Genomic DNA, 17,480 nt, shown 5'->3' with positions numbered 1-17,480 from the left:
TTATTCTTGTCGTCATAAGAAACATGAAGAAGGAGAGGCCATTTGGACCACCTAGCGGTGTGCTGTAAAACAAGCCAAGCTTTACTTTTACTTTTACATCATTTTGTCCTTCTGTTCTGCATACTACACTGCAACTGTGACTATACCTCACAGCAGAACTGCTGGTGATCTGTTCGTGGGATGAGCTCTCAGCAAGGCATTGCACACAGTTGCAGTACCACATTCCCGTCAACAAAACCTCAACTCTCTTCTGATCTTCTTACTTTGAGTGTCTTTAAATTGCACCAGTCTTAGCTCAAGCTAGGTGAATGCACACTGGCTTCAGCTTGCTCAATCCCACACACCACTGTCTTAATTGACACCTGGAGAATGGGATGGGATAGGTGTGCAAAATGTTTCAGTGCCTTGTGTGAAAAGCACACTTCCTGCTGTTCACTGAGCTCCTTAATATTTTACCAGGTTAGAGAAAGAACCATCTGGTCGTGCCAAGTCGGTGGCGTGCTTCTGTCCTGTCCTGTCCTCCCACTGAGACTGAAAGCGTCTGTTTGTCCACAGGGAGCCCCCGCGCCCCGGCCTCCGCGCTGCACTTCCCCTCGCCCTCCATCATCCAGCAGTCCAGCCCCTACTTCACCCACCCCACCATCCGCTACCACCACCACCCTGGCCAGGACCCCCTCAAGGAGTTCGTGCAGTTCGTCTGCTCCGACGGCTCGGGACAGCCCAGCGCACAGGTAAGACTGCGGGACAGGAGGGCCCTCACGCTGGCTCTCCTCCACTCCCAGCTAAACTGTGTGAGTTTGTGCACTTCTCGAATGTTCGCCTGGCGCGCCACATAGTAACATGCAGTGAAATTGCGGTAAAACGTGGAAGCACATGAGAAATCTTCAGTATTCGGTAATTCGCTACAAGTTACGGGCCCAAAAGAGAAACGCTGTACACTGTATCAGGTGATCAAGTTCCTTAAGACAGACAGTAACGCAGTTTTGACACCTGGCTTGGAGAACAGACTACAGAGGTAAACACACCTCAGCAGACACTTTATGTTGGCAAAAAGGTACAAGTAAGAGAAAGCTTACTTCCATCAGCACAGCCATCTTGTGCGCAAGGCCATACAATATGACCTGTTGCTTGCCTCACGCCACAGGATGTGATAGCACACTCAAGTAATCAATCTGAAGGCAAGCTGCCTCTCCGTGGTCACCGGCTCACGACCAGAAGGTCAGGGTTGGAGTTGAGCTGGTGAACGTGTGATGTGTGACCATGAAGCTGCACCACGAACGCCCACAGAAGAAATCCGAGCCGTATCCAGGGAAGGCAGCGGACGTGCAGCGTGTTTGTCAGCGCTTCTGTGAACGTGAGCAGACCTCGACAGATCTGCCAGGGCTCTGGGAGACCATGTGTTGACACTGCGGCAGAGGCTCCTGGGTTTGGACCTGTGCCGAGACATTGCCCAGGTCCTGCTCGGGTCCGACATCCCATCTTTTAAGCGCCAGGCTGTCCGAACATCACCGGAGCAGGATCGTTCCTCCCGCTCCGACGAGCGCTTGACAAGTCCGGGACGGGGAGGGATGGACCGCAGGGTGCAGGCGGCGGGACTCCCCTGCCCCAGGGCGCCGGCGCGGACTCTGCTTCTCGCCTTTCCTCTGCGTCGTTGCTCGCTTTTAGATTTTGTGGGGGGACAAAGAGGAGATGGAGATTTTTTTTTTAAGAGAACTAGCGATCGAACCCCTGCCCGTCTGGAGTCACCGCGCCATCATCGCGTTTTCGATGCAGTCTCCTCCTGCGGAGGTTTTTTTTTTGGTGTTGTTGCTTCTATTTCATTTTTTTGTGCCATGTGACTAATCCACACCCTGTGTCTGTTACTCACCACCCTGGCGGCTCCTTCTAATAGTGTTTTTGGGGGAGTTTGATGTGCCCCTCCCTCCTCCTCCTCTCTCGGCCGTGTTTTTTCCCTCCCCCCCCTTTTTTTGGTTTGAATTGCGTTTTTTCGTTTTGTTTTTTTCTGGTCCGGAGCTGCCAGTGTCAATGCCTCATCCTGTTTGTGTTGTCCGCAGCCAAACGGGAGCGGCCACAGCAAAATGCCGGGTTCGTTCTTGTTGCCGCCGCCACCTCCAGTGGCCCGTCCAGTGCCCCTCCCCATGCCTGACACAAAACCCAGCAGCACACCCCCCGATGGCGGACTCTCCTCGCCCACGTCTCCGTGTAAGTGACACAGCGGACCCCCCAAGTTTCCCCCCCCACACACCCCCCCACCTCCGCCAGCGCGCACACTTTCCCGGCCGCCAGAAGAAAATAAAACAGTCCCAAGGCAAGGTCGCAGTCAGCACGCGCCCCCCACCACCACCACCAAAAACCACCTCCCGAAAATCAGGGCTGGATTCAAATACTGCTTTCACCGACCCCCAAACCAAGATCTGTCCCGGGACATTGCGCAGACCCCTCCCGGCCCCTGCCCCCGTTTCCTAGGACTTTCCAATCTGACGCGCAGCCCGTACGCAGATTGGGAGGAGGGGGGAGGTGGGGGGGGGTTGGCGAAGTTGACAATTTTCCAAATCGTCCTCCTCCTCCTCTCTGCCTTTTTTCGAACAAAAACAAGAAAAAAAAAGTTTCTCTGCCATGAAGAGCGCAGTCCGGCAATGCAGTTTCATGCCAGGATTTTTTTTTTAGAAACACAAAAATCATCGTGGTAACACTAATTTCACCAACAAAAAAAAGAAGGACAGTGGCTTGAACTGCTTGCTGCCTCACCTTGAGAGCAAAATTCCTGTCCTGCCAGGAAATGACGCACATTGTGAACGATTCTCCCTCTGTGCAGTATTCCTGAATCCATCCCTTTTTTCCCCACCCCTTAGGATACAAAATTTAGGGCAGTAGCGTGGACTCCAAAGGTCATGCCCCCTTCACCCACAATCCTCGTTCCCCCCCGCCATGTGCCATTCTGTTAGATGACAACAGCCATCTCTCACTTTTTCCTTCGATTGGTTTTGGCTGTATTTATTTTTTGTTTGTTCTTTTGTTTTTCAAACCAGTTATCCTTAAAATCCATGGCATTCGAGGTGTCTTTTAGCTGGGGTGTGCTTGCCTTATTTTTTTGTAATTTTCTTTTTCAATTGACGTTTCCACCAAAGGGGGTAGATGGGTAATATAAAGCCCAGCGCCAACGCCGATGTCACCCATGCACCGAGGGGCACTGGATGGAGCACTTCGTCATTGTCGCTATTTTTTTTCCCGCTTTAATATTTTGTCGTTACTGTTGTTCGTTTTTGATTGTTTTGGGATTGGGTTTTTTTGGTTGGAGGGTGGGGGGGGGGGATTCAACCATAGCCTTTTTTTTAATTGCAAAGGCAACGGAACGCGTTTCCGCTTTGCCTTAGGTATCGAACCCAACTCCCCAACCTCCCCACCTCCCCCTTCCTCCACCTCCGTCTCCATCTCCCTCCCTGGCTGTCCATTCCTGATTTTGTCCCCCATTTCCCACCCATTCCCTTTCCACATCTATTTTCCCACCCACTCCTCCCCCCTCCTCCCCTCACCAGGAAAGCAGAGGAAGCAGCTTTTAACACTCTCTTCCAACAGCCATTGGAGTCCACTGCAGACAACTGCCCTAAATTTGATCCCTTTAAAAAAAGCCACATAACGCCCCCTTACTGACTGACATCAGGGTTCCACTCTCTCTGCCATTTGAAGTCTTCTTAGCCTGCTGTCTTAAAAGCCTTGCACTGCTAAAAACAGCAAATGCCCTTGGCAATGAATTAATACCGTCAACAAGAAAAACTACCACGGTCAGCCCTGCCTAGTCTTTTTTGGCTGATCTTAATATAGAAGATCTACAGTTGTAGGGAAAACAATGTCAGATAAAAACTCCTCCATTCACTCAGTGCTGTGGACGAAACAAGCTCATATTTGTAATGGGAATAAAACAGGCATATCGAGACTGGACATGCCTGGGAGAGCTGGGCATTAATTCCCATTAGACATTGAAAACAAAGAAAATGCAAGGTCCCGTAGAAGGTCAACAGAATTGGCTTCTTTTGCAAGACTGAATATGAGGCACGTTGTTTTGTGGTGCACAGCTTTTAACATGCATTTCCTCATGCTGTATATGTTATTCTGTGCGTGTTTTTTTAAAAGAATGCTTTCTGCCACAGTGGTACAGTCTATATTTATGCCTCTTTATTATGGGGATGCCTATTAATAAAACTCTGCCACATTAAAATGAGCACCCTCTCTCCCTTCTGTTATCTCACACGAAGCTGAATCTTAAAACCTGAAAGTATTGACCGTTTCAAATTGAGTGGTTAGATCAAAAATAGTGGTTCATTTTTAAAAAAATGCATGATACCCAAAGATTAAGCTTCCAGACATAAGAGTGTTTGTGCGTGCTCGGTGTCGTGCTAAGCGTTTCGTTTGTGTGTGAGACAAGGCTGCTCAGTTTAATAAGGCACAGCCTCGGAGCCTATAATTCATAAGGATCAAAAGAATACAGCATACCTGTTGTGATTTTCAAGCAGATGTTAGAACAAACAGTATCACAGACTAGTTGACTTACTGACGCATGTGCCTCTCCACAGCATACTCAGCGCCAGGCCCCACAGCTGCCAACAGGTTTGTCAGCATCGGATCACGGGACAACAACTTTCTGAACATCCCCCAGCAGACTCAGGTAACACCTGCCTCCCTGCCAGCACTCGCACTGCCCGACACAAAACGAAATTCACCCCGTTCAGGTTAAGGGTAAAAATGCTCTAAATTGACTCAGAGCCTGCTGTTTCGAAAGCAAAAACTGCATTTGTCCCATGCAGGCTGCTTCACTGTCTCATATTCTTACCAATTAAAATACACTTAAAATTCTACTGTTTGACAACCGCAGTACCCAGACGACTCCAGTTATACAAGACCAGAAAGCTGCAGGATGGACAGAATTGGGAAAAAAGTGTAAGACAGACATTTGTTAGGTTCCTGCTGGGTGGGGTGATTTGGTTTTAAATGTACCTCTCTCAGGAAAAGTTATCGGTCCTAACCCCTAGGCATGAAGACTAGCAGGGCTGGTGCAAGCATGCTCAACAGGCCCAGAGCTGACCTTGTACAGCACCTTGTCCTGATCTGTACCTGCAAGTATAACAATCTGGCCCTCAGTTCCACGTTTCTCATCCTAAGTTAGAGAGACTCGAGATCCACAGCAGTGTTTTTTTCTGTCTGGTTCAGCTCACACTCACTCCGACGAACCACTAAGCCACAGGACTGCCCGGTACACTTGTGCCTTTCATTTCTGACTTCAGCCAAGCGGTGCATTGTCTTGTGCCTCTTATATTACAATGCAGTTTTCTCATTAAAAAGCAACCGCAGAGAGTGGAGCACACCCCTCATATGGAAGCAATCTTCTTTCCCTCTTGCAGCCGGACTACACATGCAAACATCCGTGGCTACAGCTCTCACTCCCAGTTTTTATTCAACCAGTAGGCATCCATCGAAACCGCAGCTTGACACAGTCACCACTGCGAGACTCCCAGCACAAGGCAGCCTGCTGACCACAGTGCAGCCTGGCACGCTAACTCCAACCTGCTGACAGCAGTGCAGCCCGGCACGCTAACACCAGCCTGCTGACCACAGTGCAGTCCGGCACGCTAACACCAGCCTGCTGATCACAGTGCAGCCCGGCACGCTAACACCAGCCTGCTGACCACAGTGCAGCCCGGCACCCTAACACCAGCCTGCTGATCACAGTGCAGCCTGGCACGCTAACACCGATCTGCTGACCACAGTGCAGCCCAGCACGCTAACACCAGCCTGCTGACCACAGTGCAGCCCGGCACGCTAACACCGATCTGCTGACCACAGTGCAGCCCAGCACGCTAACACCAGCCTGCTGACCACAGTGCAGCCCGGCACGCTAACACCAGCCTGCTGACCACAGTGCAGCCCGGCACCCTAACACCAGCCTGCTGATCACAGTGCAGCCTGGCACGCTAACACCGATCTGCTGACCACAGTGCAGCCCAGCACGCTAACACCAGCCTGCTGACCACAGTGCAGCCCGGCACGCTAACACCGATCTGCTGACCACAGTGCAGCCCAGCACGCTAACACCAGCCTGCTGACCACAGTGCAGCCCGGCACGCTAACACCAGCCTGCTGATCACAGTGCAGCCCGGCACGCTAACACCAGCCTGCTGATCACAGTGCAGCCTGGCACGCTTAACACCGATCTGCTGACCACAGTGCAGCCCAGCACGCTAACACCAGCCTGCTGACCACAGTGCAGCCCGGCACGCTAACACCGATCTGCTGACCACAGTGCAGCCCAGCACGCTAACACCAGCCTGCTGACCACAGTGCAGCCCGGCACGCTAACACCGATCTGCTGACCACAGTGCAGCCCAGCACGCTAACACCGATCTGCTGACCACAGTGCAGTCCGGCACGCTAACACCGATCTTCTGACCACAGTGCAGCCCAGCACGCTAACACCGATCTTCTGACCACAGTGCAGCCCAGCACGCTAACACCAGCCTGCTGACCACAGTGCAGCCTGGCACGCTAACACCGATCTGCTGACCACAGTGCAGCCTGTAACGCAATCACCAGTCTACTGACCACAGCAGCCCAGCACACTAAGGCCCAGCCTGCTGACCACAGTGCAGCCCAGCACTTTTAACACCGAGACCTTGAACACACTGCAGCCCAGCAGCCAGTGAGACTTTTCTGTGTTTTCTTTTCTGTCTTATTCTTATTCTTGCTCTTGGTTTTCTGGTTAGTTTTGATTCATCTGAGGACTCTAAATTGAGGGATTTTTCACACAGAACATCTAGGACAGAGAGTTTTAGAGAACAGCTCATGAGTCGTGTAAGACTAAATTTATACAGCGCTTGTGGCATGCGCTTTCAATAATGAAACTGAAAGCTTTTTTCAAATTGATTTCCAAAAGTTTAACATTTGTAAGAAAACTGCACATGGATTTGAAGTTTTTTGTAAAATAGTCTTATTAGGCTCATTCTATGGCCTCGTGTCCTAGCTAGAGCAAAGTGTTGGACACAGGAGCTCCCTCGTGGCCAAAAATAGGACATGCAGTTGGGATAGAGGGAGGAAGAGAAAAAGCTCTCTGCTCCACAGCTAAGCCACGTCTGGACTGTCTGGTTGCTCACGGCAACGAGACATGATGTAACAACCAGCTGAACTTGAACTTGAGAGTGGGGGGGTGTTAGAAAAGAGGGTGCCAAGGATTAGGTAGAGAGAGGGATTGGGACACTGGTGGGATGGGGGGGGGGGGCGGAGAGAGAGAAGAAGTCAGGAAAAGAAGGAGGAGCTACTGTAGGCCAAGAGGCTTCTGGGACAGAGAGAGAGAACTTTTCCTGACCCACAGGAGCAAATGAATTTAAACAGACTCCAAAGACGATCAGGATTCCAGACTAACGTACAGAATGTTAATTGACACCAGATAAGAGCAGCTACAAATCAGTCTAGTTCCTTGTGATGTTCACTGTTGAGTCCTGAAGGCACTGTGATGATTGTTCATCACACTCCAAAGAGAGAAGTGGGGAGTCAGTACATATGGTAGAAATGGAAAATTCTCAAATAGTCTAATCTTTCCACCTTGAAAACCACTTTCATTATGTTGAATTTGTTCACAAAATTTACAGATTTAAGATTTTTTTACATGTAGCCTACTCACACAGAGCTAGGATGATTTTATTTTCATTGGATGTCAGTTAAAAGAAGTGACTTGAACGGTTGAATAGTCTTTAAGTAATCTATCCATAGTTAATTTTCGAACTCAGTTTTTTAAACTCTTTACCTGGTGTGCAACAAATCTCATTTTTCATAATCCTGCTGTCTGCTGATGCAGGAGTGCCCTCTAGAGGAAACTTACTTCAATTACCGACTGATATACATTGGGTCTTCTGACTTGGTTAGAGAAACCCTTGGTGAAAAGCCTTCCTTTCCTCCTGTAGTGAATGTGCCCAGCACGTAAACTTGGGCATGAGCTCAAGGTGCAATTTCTCTTGAATCACTGCCCCCTATCTCCTGTTGGAGGAACTGCAAAACTGAACTGAAGCAAACTTGAATTGAGTTGAATTGTGATGGGTTGCATGTAGATGCAGTGGTTAAAATTGCTGCCTTGCAGCGCTGGGGCCCTAGGTTCAGTTCCTGGGGTGCTGTCTGTGTTTGTATGTTCTTCCAATGTTCGTGTGGCTTTCCACTGGGTAGTGGTAGATCAGACATACTGGTAGGTTCTTCTGGGGAAGTTGGCCTTGGTGTGAGTGTATGCGTATTAATGTCAGTGTGTGCCCTGTGATGGACTGGCATCCCATCTGGGGTGTATCCCACCCTGAACGCAATGCTTGCCAGGATAGACTAATGGCCACCGTGACCCCGAATAGGATAGGTTATACTGAAAGTGGAGTGATGATGATGTATATAATGATATTATTTCCCCAAAAGACAGTTTTACTGTGCTTTGCCCTCTCAGAAATCCTCCTGAATTACAGTGCAGAGTTGAGAACTGGCCACCGTCGTCTATATGCAACCCCATCCCAGCCCGAACAAGGTTTCTTTGTTCTTGATCAAAAGCTGTGGTCTCGGTGTCCGTCTCTGTGAACCACAAGGCTTGCACTCTGAAATGCTGTCTGCTCGCCTGGGAAATTCTAATCCTTTTCTTTTGTGTTGTTTTATTTTTCTCTTCCTTAACAGTCTTGGTTCCTCTGACAAGATCTGTCGAAATACACACAAAATAAAAGAAATCACATAAAGGAATTTGTCACAAATCTGAAACTAAATAAGGAATCGCCCTCTAACCCAGTATCGCAGAGGAAAAATGGGAAAAAATAACCGACTTGCTCTTAAAAGAGAATAAAAGAAAAGAAAATTGTGCAATCTGGAAGGGGAAAGAGGAAGACAAGTGAATCGTCTCAAACATAAAACAAGACATTGAAAAACCAGGAAAACCGGTCAGAAACAACACAGCGCAGCTACCACACCACTGCTGGCAATCAGACCCGTTTGGAACAGATTTAACCAACAGCACCCCCACAGAAACCGAACGACAGCGGGAGAACCCCCGTCCTCTTTCAGGCAGTACCTTGCCGCGGGAAAGGAGGAGACACAGATCTGTCTGATCTTGAAGCTCCCCTGGAGCGCTGTCTCCGGGGTCCTTGCCCATTAGCCCAGCGGGAGGTCTGGTCGGAGAGGGTGATAGTGGTACTGCAGCCGGGCCGCCCGAGGGCTATGGGCCGGGCCTGCAAGCTCGGCACTCTAGGGAGAGAAGCAGCGGCGACCCGGCCTTCTCCATCCGTTTGAAAGCAGGGATCCTGCAACAGGGGCTGCAAAGCACCTCCTGCCAAACCCGAGGCCTGCTCCGGCGGCGTCACCCGCTGACCGGCCTGGCGCCCTGCCAGCGGCCGGGCAGAAGGACGCAGGAAGGAGACCCCAGCATCCCCCCACCCCCCACCAGCCCGTCTCCGCATCGGCCTGTAGAAATCACACTAACTCCACAGCTTTCACCCACACTGACGGATGGCAGTGTCTGGAGATCTCCAGCAATTTTAGAGAACAGCTCTACACAAAACGACCATCAGACCAGAAAATAACACTAAATGCCCCAAGATTTCCCCTTCACCCGTCACCTAAATTGAAAGGAGAACTCTGGTGGGTCCCTATCATTTAAGAGCAATAATCCCTATTCCACTACAGGCAGTGTGCTGAACGCTGCCCCCTTTGGGCAGGGTGAACTGTAAAGGGGGGAAATTCCATATATACACCTATATACAGTATATATATACTATATATATTTATATATATCACATGGCCTGTACCTGAGAGTGTTTCTGTTTTTCAGTAACAAACTAGACAAGGCAACGGAATTCAACCACATCTCATCCGAACTCCGTAGACTCATAGAAGCATCCAGTCGCCATCCACATAGCAAGTTGCTTCTCCTTCTTTTATTTGGATTTTTTTTTTGCTGTTCTCAGTGATCATTTCCGTTTGGTTTAGTGGCTAATCTCTCGCTTTATTTGGCCTTTTGTTTTTGTTTTTGCTTTGGTCTTTTTGTTTCTTCGCTCTCATTAGAAACGAAACCATCCGCTTTTTTCGAGCCGGAAATCTCGCAGGCGTGACTCCGACACACAGGGGAGGACGGGCAGCCCTGGCTCTGCTGCTGCTGCTAGGCTGGTTAACGGTTCACTGTTGCAGCGACCCCTTAAAGGTTAAAGGATCAACTGATGGGTCAACTAGTTACCCAAGTGAAGATCAATTGAGTGATTGGGGGTTAATCAGGTGTACAGAGCTCCAGCTGATGAAAGCTCTGCAGGGTAGTGGGATGGGACAGTTACAGTGGCCGTCAGTCTGGGAACGGGCACCGACACACATGCATTTTCCAGCATCCCTTATAAGCAGGCTTGCTTACTTTTGGTATTTGTATTTCAAATGCTGAAATAAGGTTTTGTCCATTTGTAAATTTACGTGCTACTCTCTTTAAAGTATGCTCATGCCCCTTTATAATCATTGATAGTCCTGCCTTCAGGCTTCCAGTTTCAGTCTGTTCATAGAGGGTTTGATCTGATAAAAGACCCACTTTTCTTCTGCCATCAGGAGATCCTATTCTGTGGCAGCAAAGAAGCATCTCTCCCTCTCCTGGCAACTGCAGTGGCTGGAGTCAGTTTTACGTAGGTCATTCAAAAATGTAAAAAATATCCGTTATATCTGTATTTCAAAAAACACTGATACATCAGTGCAGGTGATTGCTGCTTGGTAGCAGGGAATTTGAATAAGTGATTTTCCTGGATTTTATATATAGATTCTCATAGCTAATTAACTGACAGTCCTGACTTCAGATGAAGAAGGACCCCACCCCCCTGATGCGCCAAGAAAGCCATTAACAGGCATTTACCTTGGCTTAAACACTAACAGTTTTTTGTTATCAGACGACAGATTCATGTTGATTTGGAATGCAACAAAAGTGCAAACGTGGAAAGTAAACAAGCCTGCTGGTGCAGCTGTTCAGGCACCTGTCCGGCCAAATTGTTGCCCACGCCTGTGTACCTGCGTCAGAGTGCCGTTCGGTTTTCCTCCGGCGTGCTTGTCTGCGTTGGGTCTCTCCCTGGGTCTTCTAGACACGAGCCAGGCCTGAGCCCCTCTGAAGACAGCCCAGGGCTGAGCAGAGGAGAGCACAGACTGACACAGACAGCAGCAGGCCCGATGTTCCACCTGCAGGGACAACATTTTTCAGGAGCTGTCCTGTATGGATCCAGCGTAATCGGGATGAGAGCGTGTCTCTGGCTTTCTGCTCAGGCAGGCAGTGACGAGAGCCAAGAGTCAAGCAAGCAAGTTTGATTCTATGCTGAGCCGTACACTAACTCCCGTCTTCAGGAATGCCTGATGTAAGCGCGTTTAAAATAAGTCGTGCTACTTGTAGTACACCCTGAGCTTCAGTGGCAGTCAGGCAGAGTGGCATGACTCCTCTGTGCTTTAGTCTCACTGTAGGGCATGCCCATAGGACATTTGTGGTCATCTTAAAAGAATACACAATTGATGCAAAAGAGCTGACTTTGGGAAGGGAGTTTTTCAGCATTTGAAATGTATTTTCTCCTTAAGACCACAGTTAGCAGGGTCAGAACATCATTGTATACGTAACCCAGTCACCTGACATCTTTGTTCAAAGGTGTGGGAGCTTGTGGTTATAAGAAAGAGGAGTAAGGCATACATGAAACGCCACTGCTCCTCCTGCAGGTCGGTCAGTCAGTGTTACAGGCATAAAGACATTTCAATGATGAGGTTTCCTGGAGGACAGAGGTTCGAGTGGTGAACCATGTCAGCCATTCAGGCTTACGTGAAGGGTGTGCAATGTGGGTTTCTCAAAATCTGATTTGGATCCACTGGATTCCCAGTTGGGTCTTTTGTTGATGGGTGGGGGGAGGATGAGTGGGAAACAAAACAGTCCCAGGACATGAATATTGGGTTTGCCGAACTTTGGCAACCTTTGACCTTAACAATCACTGCCAGAAACCAATATGTTTCACAAATAACAACCCTTTTGCCCTAAAGCCCTGTTCACACACTATAAGATTTGCAAAACGTAATAGTCTTTTAACACCACCCTGCAGAGAAAGTGGGTAAAGCTTATCGAGTTCTAGCCTTGCAACCTATCTCACGGCCAGCCAGTTCCAAGCCACCTAACCAACGACATCACAGCCGAGTTCTGTCAGCCATGTGGCCTCTTTTGCTCAGACGAGATGCTCTTGCACAAGAGGAAGGTATACGTCATCTCTCCAAACGTTCGTGTGAAATTCCCAGCAGAGGCTTTACTGCTGTGTGTGGTCAGGACCCATCTCCCCACCTGCCCTGCTCAGTGACGCCTCAGATTCACTCCAGCGTCCGTCACTCTCCTGCTCCGTGCCGCGCCGCGCCGTCCGTCGACAGCAATCTCTCACACACAAACCAACAAGCGCGATCCATCGCTTCGTCTTGGACAGAAAGGTTTACTCCAAAAACTTCAGGCATCTCGCAGCGCCTGGCTCTCTGTTGGGACACCCCAGCAGCAGCCACAGAAACACTGCACACACGCACACGTACACACGCAAAGGAGAGCCTTCTGATCGTCCAAACCACCTGTTTTTTTATCAATTCGAAGCTTTTTATAATCTCTTCGCTTTTAAACAGAACGGCCTCGAGGAATAACTGGACTGCCCTGTTCTGCGTCTCAGCGCTGAGGGTGAAGCGAGGGTTGTCATCAGCAGAAAATCTCCTCAGCTTTGCAAAAAGTAAAGATTATTCATTTTTAGATTATATATATATGGAAGTGCCTACGTCTCCCGTTATGCAATTTGTTAAACACGAATTCAGGTTCTTTTTGTCACGTATAAGCTATAGAGGTCATGGGCAGAGCTGTCCAAGGTCCTGAAACTCAAGGCAGGACAGCCTGTGGCATTTTTCAGAATAAGCTGGCGGGCAGTCCAGTCATTTCTTGAAGCCTGACCCAGTTGATGACGCACCTAACAGAAGATATTACCATTGTTGTACAGGCACCCACTACGTCAGCAAAAATTACTATAAGACACGCTTCGCAAGCGAAAGGTCGAAAAATAAATCCAGAATTTGAAATAGAAGACAACTATGAAAACAGCCTACTTTGTTTTTGTTTTTTGGATGGAAAGTATTATTATTGATAAAAACTATGTTGATTGAGCCAAGTGCAATGCATTGGGTAGTTAATTGTCTTTGTATGTTAGAGATTGTTAAGAAAGTAAGAGAAAAAAAATGAAAAAAAAATCTATTTTTGTTTGCAGTCCATGAGCCCTCGGACTCTAAATAACAGGGTTGAGAAATATCCCAGCCTTTGTAAGTTTGGGGAAAGATTTTTTGATTTTTTTTTCTTCCGTTTCTTTTTTTTAACGTTTTATTTGTAATGATTTGTTTTTTGAACGTGGGAGGGCTGAAGGAACAATTTTACAAAAAAGTTAAAAAATACTAAATGAAACTGGTGCTTTTTATGATATAAAGTACATTCAATTCTATTATACATGAATAATAAACAAATAAGTGTTATCATAAAGCACATTTTAGGAAAAAAAATGCATTATTCTACTTCTACTCTTTTTTGTATTTAACGGGTGGGGGAGTGAGGGCGGCGTTTCATTTTATTCCCGGTCGTGGCACGAGGCGCAGTCCAACCTTAGCCTGAGCCGAGCTCCTCGGCTTCTAGGAGAAAGAGTCTGGTTGAGACTTCCTGGTAACGACCGGAGGCCTCAAGCTGTGTAGCCCTAAAGGAGCAGCTTAAAAGGAGCAGATATGCAACCAGTCTGGATCAATCCAGCATTTTCCATGTGTCTAGTCCAAACGAAACCCTCTGAATGTGGTGATAGCACACCATTCCTGTGTCCAGGACGTGCCCTGGGCAGGTCTCGTTTTTTTCGGCGATACCTGCTGTGAGTGGCCGGGGTGCAGGAGAGTCTTCTGGGTGCGGCGATGTGCTTGCTTGAGATTCCTCTGCGGGTCGTGTTCCACTGCCTGTGGGCCCAAGGCAGAAGTGGCGACGATTGGCAATGCTTGTAAATTCTCCTCCTCCCCACCCCCCACCCCCCCGCCACCAGCAATCACTGAAATTAGCCAGCCTTGTGTTGCTGTATAGACAAGATCTTCCCTTCTCTGTGGAGGATGCAGTTCAAACCGCACAGTAAAGAGTGCGTGTTGTCACAGTGCACGTTCACGAGACCCTAGTGAGATTCCAGGTCTGGACACGTTGGTGGTAGGACCTGGAATGTGCCTGGGTCCCTGTAGGCTCCAGCCGTGTCCCCCGGGTTCCCAGCGGGGGTCCCAGGCTGAGGGTTGACCAAAGTGCCTCTTGTTCACAGGCCCGATCACGTGTTCACAGAGCCCTGTCCCTTGAAACGCCTCCCTCTTCGTGTCCCTCCTCTTCTTCATCTTGCCTTTCGAACCTTATATATAGTACTAAAGGAAATTGGTGTGATTTATTTCTTCTTTTCATTGGTAAACAAAAAAAGAAAAACTAAAAAAAAAATCCTTTTTCTTCCTCTCCTTTCTTCGCCTCTTCCTCTCTCTCTCTCTCTCGCGCTCTCTCTCAACACTGGAATAGCCTGTAACCGCGTATCTGTCTCCTTGTTCCCTCTTTGGGGTGTACTTCGCAGTGTCTGAGCGGAATGCAGTTAGCACATATGTTATATTGTCTGTACGCTTCACAATTGTATATCATACCGATTTCTTCAGCTTTTCCATTGAAACAGCAAATGTAAGTGAACAAGTTACACCTGTGGGCTTGGGGGGGGAGGGAGGGAGGGATGGGGGGTGCCAGGGTTTGGGGTGACTTTGGGGAAGAAATGTACGCTTTCAGGACATTTTTTTTTAAAAAGACATAGGAACTCCCTTTGGGGTGGGGGAGAGAGAACCTGGGGGTTGTTAGCAGGACAGTTTTTTATTGAATTTGGTTTTGGTTGTCTTTTAGATCTTAAGGTAGCAGCAGACATTGGCGTATTGTATTGAGCTTGACGGTAAATTGCATAAGGCACCTTTTTTGTAGTGGTTTTATGAGACCAGCTATTTAAGAAAAATAAAAAAAACTACAACTAGATGCACCTTAAAATGGACGTGCCACATTTGTGGCCGAGGGGATGCTTTCAGATACATAGAGTGTGCAGATGATGCAGTGGACAAGGCTGCATCCTCTTCCTCTGAGGTCCTGCGTGGTCTTGGGCATTCGCTCCCATTTCCAGAGGGAAAGTTATTGGTGGAGGTGGTTCTCCCATTGAATATTCCCAGAGACGTGCGGTTGTGCCTTAGAATTTTCTTTCACCACTCTGAAAAGCGAACAGTTCTGTCAGCAGAGCTGTTTTAAAATCCATTTTGACTTCTTTAATCGCAGCATAACATTTTAAAAAAAATGTCCTGTCTTTTATGTGGTGCAATAGCTTTTCCATGCCAAGATGATGATTTTCGCACTGTTTTGTTTTAAGAAAGCACACTTTGGGGACACGCGTACAGTAGTATCCATTTAGTAAAAACTGTGACTGGCCGCAGTAAAGTCCAACAGAACTGGACGAGTCTTCCAGATTGCATTTTGTAGAACCCTATGTATCTGAACACAGCCTGTCCGACACATGTGAGCTGTTTGGCTGTTCTTGCTAAAAGTAGCGTCAGCGCCTCGTGTCCTGCAGGGCACGTGGTGAACTAGAGAGGGGTCCCCAGCTGGTGTTGGTCACACCCCCCCAGCCCCCCAGGTGGTTCTGCTGTCTGAGAGAGCACACCCCCTTTGCTCATGGTGAAATGCATGTGTTAATTACAGTTTCTTTTCCATAATAATAAAAACAGTTTTAAAGAGCAGCACCTTTAACTGATTGAATAAAAGGATTGTTCTTGACTGTAAGCCCCTGCTGTCTCTCGTTTTTATTTTTTTCATTCACATCCTTCTTGGGGTTTGGGGTTTGTATCCGAAGGGATATAAAAAATGTATAAATAGCTTGAGGGGATCGCGGCCGTAGTACTGGAAACTAATAATTTTTGATGACTAAATAATTAAGTCATTAAAAGTGATGGAAAGAGTAGGTGTTTTGTTTTTTCCCAGATGGGACTGCCTCAGTATTCATGACTCAAATGGATTAAGAGTTTCAGTTTGGATTTTAACCTACACCTCAGACAGCATTCAGCATCTTGAAATCCCTACTGTTCAGTGAAGCACAGCCTAGACTGTGTTTAATATTTGATGGAATATCATTGGCAGTTATTTGGCTGCATAATGTATTAACCAGTTAGGGATCCAGTTCCAGGATTTAATGAGACATCAATTTATGAGAGTCTACAGTGGAAATAATTGCAGCAACTGGATTAATGTGATTAAGGTATTCAGAATTGTGTTGCAAGGTACTCACTGACAAGCGACTGATCACTCACATGGGCATGTTGGGGACTCCTGATTTAGGCTGTGCTGTACACATCATTCTGTACTTCAGCTTCTTGGCCCTGGGGACCCACCTCCCAGCTGCTGCTGTTCCACTGGAGCACTCAATGCAATAATCGAACTCTTAGCAAACCTAATAATAGGTTTCATTTTAACTGTTTTATTTTTGATTCCTAAACTTATAGGAGGTTTCTTTTAACTATTGCACGTTTTAAAAGACAAATGCAATAGTAAAAAGGAAAAAACACTTGTAAAGGTTCGAACCAAGCGACTTGGTGGTTCATTGAAGGATTCATTTCAGTAAAGAGCTCTAAGCTGCAGTGAAATCTGCAGGATTGGGGGTTCCCCAGCACCAGAACTGGGAACCCCTGTCTTGGTCAACTGATTCCATCACAGCAAGTCCATTTCGACCTTACGGCTCAATTTAGGTGAGGGACATGATTCTGCAAGATCTGAAAATGAATGGGAAAATGTGCTGTTTCACACGAGCATTTACTCTTTAGAATTTACACAAGGCCCTTCAATTCAAGTGCAGTTCATAAAATCCTATGATGGATTAGGCCTGAGGCAGAGATGATGCTGTACCTGCCCCTCGCAGCTGCATTTCGAACCAGCTGCCAGCGACTCTCCCTTGCAGCAACATGCAGGTAAGAGCCCCGTGTAAACCTTCCTAAAACCTATTACACCAGGAAAATGTGTTATGATGATGGCAGGAACAGTAGTCAAAAAAAGTATATTCATTTCAAGTACCTACCTTTCATAGGGCCCTATGATGTGTTCTGGCGCTACAATACTACATTCTGATACTGTTTTATTGTAAACAAAAAGTTGCATAACTTGTCAGACACCTTTCTCCAGAGTCACTTGCACTATTAAAAATCCCAACTTAAAAAAAAGGGTATTAAATTTTAAGCCTTGCAAAATGTTCGTCTCCACCCATCTTCAGTAATGAGCCTCACTGAATTATTTAAATTTAAACAGTCTTGCTCATCTTCAGCATTTATGATTTGGCGTGGGCATAATACATATTGGCTGAAAGGATGTGGCAATTTCCTTGTTTTTACACATTTAATCAAAA

General features: G+C 47.5%; 1 protein-coding gene across 50 annotated transcripts in view; it reads left to right on the top strand.

Annotated features, from left to right (window-relative positions):
• The window catches only part of nfixb (nuclear factor I/Xb), a 174,969-nt gene extending 162,214 nt beyond the window's left edge, over positions 1–12,755 (top strand). For 25 of the 50 annotated variants that reach the window (XM_088931923.1, XM_088931944.1, XM_088931927.1 and 22 more), the window contains 4 exons: positions 556–731; positions 2,055–2,202; positions 4,572–4,663; positions 8,689–12,755. In XM_088931923.1, the coding sequence (XP_088788049.1) occupies positions 556–731; positions 2,055–2,202; positions 4,572–4,663; positions 8,689–8,703 (431 nt within the window). In that variant the 3' untranslated portion in view covers positions 8,704–12,755. The remainder of the gene's footprint in view (positions 1–555; positions 732–2,054; positions 2,203–4,571; positions 4,664–8,688) is intronic. The other 25 variants (XM_088931948.1, XM_088931962.1, XM_088931952.1 and 22 more) reach the window with 1 other exon arrangement.
• Positions 12,756–17,480: the final 4,725 nt, after the last annotated feature.

The sequence above is a fragment of the Atractosteus spatula genome, chromosome 14 (genome assembly GCF_055471065.1).
Source record: "Atractosteus spatula isolate fAtrSpa1 chromosome 14, fAtrSpa1.hap1, whole genome shotgun sequence".
Classification (NCBI taxonomy): domain Eukaryota; kingdom Metazoa; phylum Chordata; class Actinopteri; order Semionotiformes; family Lepisosteidae; genus Atractosteus; species Atractosteus spatula.
The sequence above is the reverse complement of the archived record's forward strand: the minus strand, read 5'-3'. Positions and strand labels throughout refer to the sequence as shown.